This window comes from Amblyomma mixtum, chromosome 6, assembly GCF_055824585.1.
Source record: "Amblyomma mixtum isolate Tamu chromosome 6, ASM5582458v1, whole genome shotgun sequence".
NCBI lineage: Eukaryota > Metazoa > Arthropoda > Arachnida > Ixodida > Ixodidae > Amblyomma > Amblyomma mixtum.
Genome location: NC_143017.1, coordinates 99990560 through 100002815, shown reverse-complemented (window position 1 = coordinate 100002815; position 12256 = coordinate 99990560). Strand labels below are relative to the sequence as shown.

The following is a 12256-nucleotide window of genomic DNA, read 5'->3' as shown; positions in this document are numbered from 1 at the left end:
ATTTCATGCACTGCCAAACGCTGACTTCCGGGACAAGGCCACTTACTTCCGGTGGCTTCACTTTCGGACGTCCGATGTAGAGCTGGAAGTTTTTCCAGTGACTCTAGTCCGATGCGGCATCCAGCTCCCCTAGTGGAGATCAGTGCACTGATCGTTCCTGCATCTGCGTGTTTTTTTCTTTGTAATAATGGGTAAGGCTTTATTATACATAGATTATTACGTGGTGTTCTTCTACGACTGCATTTACCATCAAAATTCTTTCTCCGGTTGTTTCGGTTTCGGTTTCAATATTTAAACGATGACTGTGACGTTAGTACCTTGGAGGAAGGAAAAAACTCTCGCCACTTGCTCTCCGTAGCAGACGGCTCCGTGGCCATGCTTGTTTTAGCGAGCGGCGTTGAGACCATTGTCACCATGGTTGAGACGGCTGCACAGCCGTGCTAGACGCGGCATCTGCGTCGTGCTCTCATTAAACAGTTGAAATGACAGTGCGCGTATGTGTGTGTGTATGCGTGCGTGTCTGTACGTGCGTAAGCGACTGGCTGCCATGGCGCACTGCGTGTGGGTTCTCATATCTTTCTGTCCAGCCTCGCATATGTTAATTGCTTTGCACCATCTCTATTTTGTTTGCAAGTGTTATTATTACTCGCAGCACGATGGAGCATTTGCATAAGAGGCAGATGGTGAGATGCTTTTTAATACATGGATGATCGCAACGTTTTTGGTGCCTCGATCGCTACGACATCAGGGACGCCGTAGTTAAGGGCTTCGGAAATTTCGACCACCTGGGGTTCTTTAACGTGCACTGACATCGCACAGTACACAATCCTCTAGAATTTCGCCTCCATCGAAATTCGACCGCCGCGGCCGGGATCGAACCCGCGCGCGCGTCTTTCGGGTCAGCAGACGAGCACCATATATCCACTGAGCCACGCAGTGGCTTGTATGTCGAAGTTTGCTAAATATAAATCTAGTAACTGAGTTGCTGCACTTGCATGTGCAACAACTGCAGTTGTGTGCACCTGCTCCTCCCCTTAAATTAGCTCGTTGGCGGCTCCTGCAGGTAGGAGTGGAATCGCACCAAATAAACGTACGTCCTCGTGTCAACCCTCAAACTGATGCAAATAATATAATTTCTTGAAAGTAGATGGGCGGAATAAGTCTTTCGCGGTTAAAAAAGCAAACTGCATAGAATACACAGTACACATACATGAAAGGCGCGAATTTTCTATGGAAAAAGGTCCATACTTAGGAAAATACTCGGTCGTACGTCCTTCGGAAGCATGCGGATATACAAATGTGGACACTGTCTGTACCTCCGATGGACGTACGGATAATGACATCCAAGTACCGGATTGTGTTCGTACGTCCGACGGACGTCCGATCTCCGCGCAGAACGTTAAGATCGTCGGACGTATGTGGCGGATATCTCTGGTTGCTTCACCACACTTGAGAGAATCTTGATGGAAGTAGGGGGTTTAATGCAGATGTAAATGCAAATCTCGACGAACAGGCGGCGAAGTCGGAAAATGTTCATAACAGACAACTTCCGCGAGGTAGAAGAAAGATAAAGGTTCTAGCATTGAAGGCAGCACACTCAGAAGTTACGGGCCAAGGAACTCAAAGCTATATAGAGCCCTGGTTGAACTGCCTTTATTTGCAGCGCCTGGCGTTCATCAGCATGCGGCATGTACAGTGCAAAGCTCGATGCTTGTACACTAAAACAGTTCTGTCATTACATTGTGTTAGGTGCTATAACCGACGAAAAAAGCACTCTGGGAAACTAAATGGCTTCCTGCCTGGATGGCATGAGGAAAACGTGTCTCGTTCATTATCATGTCGTCCTTCTTAACCTCAGTGTGTGTACCCTTGTGCGATGCAAGTATCATGGTATTTTCACCATGTACCAACACCAGCTAGACCATATTCGTGGTTGTTCGCTTCGGAAAAAATGAATTTACCTGCAGGTACGGGCGCGGCGGCGCCTCTTTTTACGGAGGTGTAGCAGACGACGCGCGACATTTGCAGAAAAGCGCGCGACTGCAGCGCCGTTAGTTGCAGCGACGTACAGGCAGGTACAGGACGTACACGATAGGCACGCCAACAAGCTGCGAAGCTGAAACGCTTTTGAGCGTCTCAATCGCCTGATAAACATAAATTCAACGAACGGTTGAGCGTTGTATTGGTGTTTACTGTACCCGATGGCTGGTCGTGTTTTTTTGTCTTGTGTTGTTATAATGCCAAAACGTGGCGCTGGCGTTGCGCACGAGAGAGGCGCCATTTTTTCTGGTTCTCAAGTCCCACTGTAGTTAATCTGCGCTCATGCAAGAAATTTAGAGAGACGAAAAAAAAAGAACATGCCTGCGTTCTGCGCTGTTAGAGGCTGCGGTGCAAGGCATCGAAAAGGCAACAACGTATCCTTCCACGCGTAAGCATCCTCTTTGCTGTGATTTCGTACTGGCTCCGCTTCGTAACATGCGTTATTGCAAAGTCAGCGAAATCAGCAACGATTTTCAACCAGCAGCAAAGCTGGGCAGTATCGGGAGAGGCAGCATTTTCAAATCGCGATAACCTCACCAAAAATCGCATGCTCCTAGACGAGGTAGCCGCACCTCGCAGAGTTCACAGCTCGCAGTGCCAGCACCAAGATTGACAATCCCTTGGTCTTGCAAGGGAGCGCGCGTGCGCACATCTGCGAAGCACTGGGATGTTTTGTTCGTGCTTTTTGCTGCCGTAATGAGCAATGAATAAATTTATGTGAAGAGTTTAGTGGCCCGGCAAAGTTCAGAGCCACTTGATCGCTAAAAATGCGGATGGTCAAAACCCCAGTCGGGGCTCGTGGACAGCGGGAGCGACGGGAGCGAGAGTAAGCGATAAGGTTGTTGGATGGCGGGAGAAGAGTGATCAAAAAAAAAAAGTTCACGGCATTATAATTTGTCTGTAATATCTAGCAGAACAAATAAACAGAAGGCATACATCTAACAAAACAAAAACTGAATGTTAGAAAAAAAATTGTTTAAATCAGTGTCCTTCCAAGTACCTGCTTTTCCAGTGGACCGCCGCAAAACCCGTGGTCACATTTGAACGTTATACATTTTACCTTGTGATGCAATAGAGCACAGCACTGCTGCCCTGAATTCTTCATTTTTCAACTGCCTATGTTGCAGCTTGCTGCACTGTAACATACAATATATAGCGCAAGCTCAAAAATGATGCTTCCAAATGGAATGAGAAAATGAGGTTTCTTTGACGTAGCACGCATATAATTAGGGCACTTCAGAACATAACTGGATAACATTGTCACCTCACACACTATATGGCAGGTATCATGCTAACGCAGTATAACCAAAAAATCAAGTGTCACTGAATCAGTCTATTTCAAAATTGACAACTACAACATATAATGACAAACAAACTATTACAAAGGTGAGCCGGCCGATTTCGGGGTGTGTAAGATCAGTCTTATGCGTGCCAGTTTGTGGCAGAAAATTTAGGTAAAAGCCGCGCATTGCGCCTAGGTCCCCTTATCTCTAGTGGTTTTTTTTTGTCAGGTTTCCTCACCGTAACCCAGCGCTGATGTCACGTTGGTTGCGAGCTCTTGGCCGAGAAGACCTGCAGCCCAAGAACCACCACCGTGTATGCTCCCAGCATTTCAAGCCAAGCTGCTTCTATGCGGGGCTTGACCGGCCCTGCCTGCGGCCGGACGCTGTGCCAACAGAGTTTGCTGGCTGCTGCAAGGCGAGACTCACTGGCGGCGTGAAGCCTAGCACCGGTGACCCCTCATCACTCGTGACACCAGTCGTAAGCCCGGTGGGTGGCTGTTTCAGGGATTGTGTACAGGATATGCTTACGAAGTTGTTTGCTTATTTATACTGATTTTCTCATTCAGACATTCATTGTACAGATGGCCACTAACAACTCAGTGCCTTCAGCATGATGCTCTGTGCATAAATAGCACTGAACTGACAAGGCTAAAGGAAGTACAGAGATAGAGTAAACACCTAGCATAAGATCACACGTTCATGTTGCCTCACAAGAAAGTACAAACCTGTGTTTTTCAAGCCGACTTGTAAGTATTGTGTACTTTACACAAAAGTAACGAAAGGCAACTAGGCTTTTGTGTTGCAATGTGGCAAAATGAACTCCTTTGCTCCAGGCATGTGGGATGGCGACTCGCTCGGCCACCAAGGTGCAGGAAAGGAAGGCTGCTCAGGACACGGCAGAGGAGGTGGCAACGCCGCGGGCAACAAAGGATGCCAGCACCAACACAACCTCATCCCTGAGCAAGGGTGGGTATTGTGACAGGGCTTACCAGATATTGCATTGGTAGCCAGCACTGTGTTGGCAACTGGAATGGTCAAGAACTGGCTAGCCTAAGCTTTACTTATTCGACCACTTATAGAACAAGGCCTTACAGCTTACTGCTACAATGAGTACATAAGCTGTACTCAGAAGCTACCCAATGTCCCACACTAATCAGCATGTTCAGAACACACTGCGCACCGCAACATAGACAGTACTGTTTCCTGGAGCCCGGGTTACGTGCACGAGGTCATCGCAGAACTTGGTTTGTTGGTTTCACTATTCAAAAATACCTATGTGGCGCTTGCCAATGGTCATGGCACTGGTGATCAAACATCAAACACCACGTAGGGCATACGGGGTGTATCAGAGGAGCTCGGCACTAATTTTTAAGAATAGTTTTTTTAGTTCAGAAAGATCACATTTTCAACTAAGTAATATCAGTGTTGGCAGATGTCACAAAACAGGTGAATCACATTAACAACAGTCGACGACCGAAAATTCGCATCCCTGATATTTTGGACATGCTTGATTATTTGGATTTTTTCATCGAACCGCGACATCACCCATTGAGCCAATGTGTAAGAGCACCTGAAATTTCAGATGCATTGCAACTGACTGCTCGATTTTTCGGACCTCGTTTGCACTCGCAGCCAATGCCCAAGCCACCATATAATGTGTACAGTGAAACCTTGTTCATTCAGACTGCAAGGAAGATCGAAAACCTAATTAAACAAAATGAAATGCAAGCTAAACGGGAGCCTCTTAATGGCGGGGCTGACAAAATTCGTTAGTCGGCACATTGCGCCCACATGGTTTTGAATTCATACCATTCTTGGACGTCGTCCACCGCTCAAACTTGAACAGTAGTCAAAGTTTGCGGCACTCATTTACGCTGTCTTTTGACACCTTCACACAGACAGCAAGTGCGGAAGAAATTTCAAAGTGAGGCGAGCGTACCCGCAGCAAGGCGCACCGCAACCCTGACTGTTATATCGTAAAACCGCACCTGGCATTGTGATGACAGACAAGGCACCTCTCATTGTACAAAAGCTACCTGAGTGCAGACCGCCGGTTACGATAACGATTTTGGCTCTAGTCGCTAGGCCTAATTACGAAGGCCAATGCTGACAGAGCACTTGCTTTGGCCATTTGTGTGTTCTTATCGTCTTGCCATCTTCTTGTTCCAGGCCCTTCGTACTGCAAGTGTAGCATAGTTTCTGCAGCTTCATCTCCAGATTGTGTGAGAAATGGCTAAAATTTGCTGAGCCGCTGCGCCAAGATTAACCGCGTTTTCAAAATTCTACAAACAGATATTGCTATTACTCATGGCTAACTACAGATCTCTGATTGCAACCAAATTCCTATCTGTAATAGTTCATTTATTTATTTAGGAAAAATAACAAAACAGGTTTTGGCCAAATAAAATTCAAGAAGGCTAAAGCAGTGCGTGAAATATACAAGGAAATTACTTTTTTTTTTTTTGCACTCAAGTCACGGTATCATAATTTAAACAACTGAGCAAAAGCTGACGAAAACTAGCATAGTCAAAAGTGCAAGTGATGTCAGCGGGAAGTTGGTTCCAGTCAGTATACCTATGAGTGGGCATGCACGAATAGTGGGTTTTTTTTGGTTCAAAGTGAATTTGAAGCTAATAGCACTTTTCTGTGAATGATTTCAAAACAAATATTTTGAATACTTCTGGCTTACAAAAAAGGTTCAATGGCACAGTAGGCACGTATTTTTCAAACACACAAGGCCATTGCATGAGAAAAAGAGAGAATGCATTGAAACTTTGTCACACTCATTAAAGCTGTGCCAACTTTCAGTAAAAATGCCATTGGAAATTAGGAGAGCCAATCTACAAGCGGTGCCGACGTATCTGTAGGGTGTGAGACCTATAATTCGAGCCTCCAACTGCTGTTCTTAATTGTGATTGCGTCATTGCGCAGCTGTTGCTTTTAAACGGTGACTCTACAACACCTGCTAGGCATTGAACGAAATTTGTAGGCACAATCAACACTTGATGAGCGATAGTTAGTAGCAATAATTTAGTGACTGCGCAAAGAATTTGTGGAACAGATACAGATGCATAAGTTTGCTTCACACTGATAGGCTGGGTAAGGATTAACTGTCTCACTGACATGATACCCGCAGTGCAGTGATAATGTGAGAGAACGGCAAAGTTGCTCTGAACTAGTTCTAGTGCAGACTTGTAGAATAACTGGTATGCGTCCTAGATGAAGGAAGCATATTCTGACTTAGTGGGAACGAGGATCTTATAAAGCAGTAATTTTAGTGAGGATGGGGCTTTACTGAAATTACGATGCAAATGACCTAACGTAACGCATGATTAGACTTGTTAATTATTGTTTCAGTGTGCACTTTCCAAGTTAGTGTTGAGGTTAGTATTTATTTAAATCAGGTTTAAAGGTCATTTTGGTGCTGTAAAAAAGTTAATACTGGAATTCAGCTAACCAGCTTACTAGAAGATGATTCACCTGTTTTCTGACGTCTGCCAACACTGGTATTACTTTTCTGAAAAAACCTTTCTAGCAGGTCAAGTCTAGGAACCCATGCATGGAAAGGCAACTAGGAAACTTAATGAGGACGTGTACCATCTCTCTTCCCACTTAGATGTGCCATCTGAGGCAAGGACGATTGACTCGGAAGGCCAGCCATTGCCTAAGAAAAGGCTCTTCCAGTTGCGGCATGAGGCTGAAGGTCAGGCCGGAAGCCAAGCCAAGGAAAGCAAGCATGCCACTGCGAGCGAACCAGCACACATTGACACTGGAGGGCCAAAGACTGACAATGTCAACAGTGATGTTGCTCTAAGCAAAAGCCAGGTGTCAGATCGAGCCACAGCTTGGTGAGTGGACTTGGGCCTCAAGCGCTAGAGCATTGTAATTGATCACTCGTTCACTTCTCTATATAGTGTAAGTAGCTTAGGCCAGCATTGGTATCCACTCTAGCTCTGTAGGCTACAAGCCTGCACAGTTCATAACACTAATATCTCCCTCCTCTCCCCTAAAAAAGGAGAGAGATTTTCCTCTCTCCACTTTGCCACCAGCCAACCTGGGTAGGTTGCACTTGGCTCTTCCGTGTACCAAAGGTGACAAAGAGTGAAATCTGCAGTGAGTGCGGGTAATGCATAATTACCACACCACCAATAATTGTGGCGCCGCTTCACCGGTGGCATTTTTGGGCAGTCGCATGTGAGATGCCAAGATGGGCCTGTGAGAGATGCCCAGCTAGTCAGTTGCCTGTGGGATGCCCAACCAGGCTGTCACTTGTGAGGCGCTTACTCAGGCCTGTGAGACAACACTGCCGACCTGACAGGTGATGCACTTGGTACAACAGTATTGTGATAGTAGTAGTATTCAAGAGGCTGTAAGAAGGAAAACGGCAGCTAACAGATGGTGCTATGCACGGCACAACACACACACATAGCTGGAACACTCAACTTGCTGTACCCTTAGCACGCTCTTGCTCTACCCAATGCAGCTATCACAAACTGTGGCAAAACACCTGGGGCATGTGCTGTTGAACTTAAGCTGTCTTGATATATCTCTTGCCAGGTGCGGCGAGGCATGGGCCACGTGAAACCAAGCACATAGTGAACCCCCAAGTAGTGCTAGGTATTACAAATGTATATATTACAATCTCGCTTTCAAAAATGAAATATAGGTACGGCCACCACAGATTGTTTTTACAAGAAAACTGCAATGATGTCAGTTAAGGACTCGTTTTTGTCAGGAAATCGCCAAAACTAGACCCCACTGTCATCCACTTCCAGTCAGTGATTACGGAGTCCATGATTCTCTCAATATCATTTTCGACATCACAATTAGTTTGAATCAATTAGAGTGGAGTGGAGGAATGAGAAGAAGGCTGAGGTCTTTATTTGGATCGTTGGGTGCCTTGAGGTCCGTGCCCAGCCAAGGCTGCTGAGGTTACCTGACCCTCTTTAAGGCTTTTACTAGTAGCCATTTCTAGAATTTCTTTTCTGTGTGATCACTAGGTGGTACTAACGTTCTATGCCCTCCACACTACCAATGATTTTTCACACTTCTATAAAATCCAGCCAAGAACTTTTGCTATATACCTTGCGCTTGGTGCATGATGGCCTTAGTTGCCTATGTGCCATAAAGCAACCCAACAGTCTTTGAGCAGAGATTCCTGAGAAACGTGCAATCAGCTGGTATTCCCATAACATGGCAGGAAATGGGAGTGCGGCAGCTGCCATGTCATGAAATCTTGCAGCTGCGTTACGCCCGAGGAGAGCTGCATTGGTGGAGTAGTGAACCGGGACCTAGAGTCCGGCGGCCCGGACCCTGTGCTGACAGCCACGGGGGCGCTGTTCCTGCACACATACTGTGGAGAGAGGAGTGAGCCTGAGCAGATGGTGCAGCTGCGGCAGTCCCTGCAGGCAGCCAAGCGACGCCTGGCCTTGGTTGAACGCCGGCTGAAGCGCAAGACGGAAGCATTTGCAGAATTGCTCAGCACCTGCAAGGAGCTGAAGTTCGAGGTCCGTGTCTCCCTCTGAGTCACGTGCAGCCTGCAGTGGCACAATGCCGGTTATTTTATCTTTACCACCATCATCATCAGCAGCCCAGCTACGTCCACTGCAGGACATTTCCAATTAATTGGACCGGTCATGTGTCAGTCGCAGCCACGATCCCTGCAGACCTGCTAATCTTATCTGCCCACCCGATACTCTACGATGCTGCACTACATTTACTGTCGCTTGGAGTTCACTCCATTCAAGGACCATAGCTTTCTAAGGGCTGAAGAGCAAATAGCAGATATGTGGAGAGTCCAGGTTAGCTTATTAGTAAGCATGACACCAAGGTATTTGTACGCATCTACTTCTGTTATAATATTGTGGTTAAGTAAATATGAAAAGGTGCTGATTTTTTGTTTTTTGTAACTCACAACAGAACAGTTTTTGCCGTATTAAGTTGCATTCCGCAACGCATACACCACTCATGAATAGCCTGCAGGTTTGCTTGTAATACTGTATGACCATTGGGGAATGTAATTTCTTTAAAAACCACACAATCATCTGTAAACAATCAGATAGAAACATCACCATGAATAACATCAGCCAAGTCATTGATATACACTAAAAACAATGGCGGCCCCAACACGGTGCCTTGGGGCACACCAGAAGTCACGGACAGCATTGTTGAGGAGCAGTTCATAATGTCAACAAACTGTTGCCTATTTCTCAGACTGCAAGATACAGGAGGGAAGACTGATACAATCTAGCTTGTGCAATAACTTTCCATGTGGCACTTTATCGAAGGCTTTCGAGAAGTCTAGAAACAGAACATCTAGCTGGCCATTCATATTGAGAACTCGTGCGAATTCATGAACCGTACAGACAAGTTGGGTAATAGTTGACATGTGTTTCCTGAAACCATGCTGATACTGTGATAACCAGCTGCAGCTTTCTAAGAATTCTCAGATGTAGACAGCATTGACATGTTCTAAAAGCTTACAGCATGTACTCGTGATTGAGATGGGGTGGTATTTGTGAGAGATAAACGATCACCATTTTTGTTAACGGGAGCCACACGTTCTTTCTGCCAGTCATGTGGTATTTCACCTGTGGCTAGTGATAAGTTGAAGATATCTGTCAAAAACAAAGATAGTTGTTCCACGTACCGGCACAAGAAAGAATTAGGTATAACGTCAGGACCAGAAGGTTTTTCACATCGATTTTTAAAAGCATAGCCATGACACCTTCTCGTGTGACCACAAGTTCATTTGCACCTAATGGCTGTGTACTCAGATACCTGTACTCTTCAGCTGGAGTGAATACACTCTGAAAGTAGTTGCTGAAACATTCTGCGATTTGCAGGGGATCAGTTATTGTTACGTTTCCGATCTTGATTTTCTTAATCTTCTTTTTGCTTCCATTTAGGTGGCGCCAGAATTTTCTTGCGTCGCTTTTTATGAAGTCAGTAAGGTGGTGACAAAAGTAGTTACTTCTTGAATCCCTAACCTTTGCTAATAACTCTTGCCTCAGTTCATTGAAGCGTGGTGTTCTCGTGTTGTGTTGTCTTCTGAGTCTCTTGATCTTGCGTTTTGTATGGATTATGTCACGAGTAATCCAGGGACTGTAATGTCAGCTACAAACATTTTTTGAGGGAACATAGTTGTGAACACAAAACTTGATGACATCGCAGAACTTTTTCCATGAATTTCCAGTATTATTCACCGCATAATCAAAATGGATGTCCAAGCAATCAATCATTTTAACATCATTGGCCCTGGAAAAATCTTTGACTACTTTAGGATTCTTTTGCTGTCGAGCCTGGCTTTGTGACAAGCGGCGAAAAAATATCAGCTTGTGGTCAGAAATTTCTTAGTTTATTGAGACCTCTGCAGACCCATGAATAATATGCTGAGGAATAAGAGATTGAGAATCGAGGTTTCACGAGTGAATTCACGCACACTCTGTACCAAATTCAGATAAAACATCATATCTAGTTCCACATCTGCTAATCTAGAAAGGCCATAATTCAAGGTGCTCCACTGAATCGAAGACAAGTTAAAATCCCCTGTGATCAGAACATTTTTTCCGCCTAATCCTTGGAGGCGGTCGTATAATTGATCCATGAAAAATTCATCATCATCCGGAGGGTGACATACGGTGCATGGAAAAAATGTCACTTCGAAAAGGCTAATTTTCGCAGTAAGGCTTTCATGTACAGCTACTTGCTCACAGATGGTAACATCAATATACGCCTTCGTAACAATTGCGACGCCGCCTCTACGTGAACCCCTATCACGCCGATATAGGTGATACCCAGGCAGTAAGATTTCATCGTCATGTATGTCACACAGATATGAGGATTATGTGAAATCAAAAGTGCCTCTAGTGCGTCTGTTTTATTCGCTATGCTTCTAGCGTTCTAGGAAAGCATTCGCAGCTGCCTTGGTTGTGTTGGCTAGCCATCAGGCAGGGATTCTACCTTCTTAGGTAGCAATTGGTGGGACATCGTGTTATCATCCCACGTGTAAAATTGTTTGTTAACACGAAGCTTATCATGCAATAAGTTCACTTTTTTCCCTGCATCTATTTCACTCTTGGCACTTTCCCAAAGAGGCTTCCTTTTACGGAGCAGAAGCGGACATAAACAACAAATGCCAGACGCGGAGAAAGGGAGCAAACAGATTAAACCGCGGGTGTATAACCATTCAAAAAGGCAACCTCTTCATCGGTTAGAGACACTGATGGCTTGCTGATGCACAGGGGGCCCCGTTGCTTAATCAAGTATGCTCTTTCCAGCTTATCTGGTTCACGGTTCTGGTTTATGGGGTTTAACGTCCCAGTCCCAAAGCGACTCAGGCTATGAGGGATGCCGTAGTGAAGGGCTCCAGAAATTTCGACCATCTGGGGTTCTTTAACATGCACTGACATCGCACAGTAGATGGGCCTCTAGAATTTCACCTCCATCGAAATTCGGTCCCTGCGGCCGGGATCAAAACCGCATCTTTCCGGTCAGCAGCTAAGCGCCGTAACCTCTGACCCACCACAACGGCCTTTCCAGCTTACCCTTCAACTGTATAAATTTGTCCACATTTATTATGTACAGTAAACTGAACCTGACTGACCTGAGTCTTGCTTTTTCAAAAGCAAGGCAGGAGTGACAACTTTAACAGTGAATCGCCATGTGCTACCAGAGCTATTCTTTACCTGCCTTTTATGCTGTATCGCCCTATCATTAGAACACTTGGTGGCCAGTCTGCCCTATGTATTCAAGGCCGCAGCTAAGTGGAATGACATAAACAAACCACATCAGCAGTGCACTCAGTGCACACACTTTCATGTTTTTTGTGACATTCTCTGGCACTTACTTCCTTATTTAAGTGGCCAGTCTGTGACAACTTGCAAGGAGCAGAGAGAACTACATTGACTTTGTAGCAGTTGGCCACCTTGTTA

The 12256-nt window shown here is 45.5% G+C and overlaps 1 protein-coding gene across 2 annotated transcripts in view; it reads left to right on the top strand.

The window, feature by feature from the left end:
* Nucleotides 1–2224: 2224 nt before the first annotated feature.
* LOC149339845 (uncharacterized) overlaps nucleotides 2225–12256 on the top strand; it is a 20893-nt gene continuing 10861 nt past the window's right edge. Inside the window, exons 1-5 of one of the 2 annotated variants that reach the window (XM_089548500.1) lie at nucleotides 2225–2428; nucleotides 3552–3810; nucleotides 4157–4289; nucleotides 6940–7171; nucleotides 8566–8830. In XM_089548500.1, the coding sequence (XP_089404626.1) occupies nucleotides 2358–2428; nucleotides 3552–3810; nucleotides 4157–4289; nucleotides 6940–7171; nucleotides 8566–8830 (960 nt within the window). In that variant the 5' untranslated portion in view covers nucleotides 2225–2357. Of the gene's footprint in view, nucleotides 2429–2571; nucleotides 3427–3551; nucleotides 3811–4156; nucleotides 4290–6939; nucleotides 7172–8565; nucleotides 8831–12256 lie in introns of those variants that run through there. The other variant, XM_089548501.1, reaches the window with a different exon arrangement.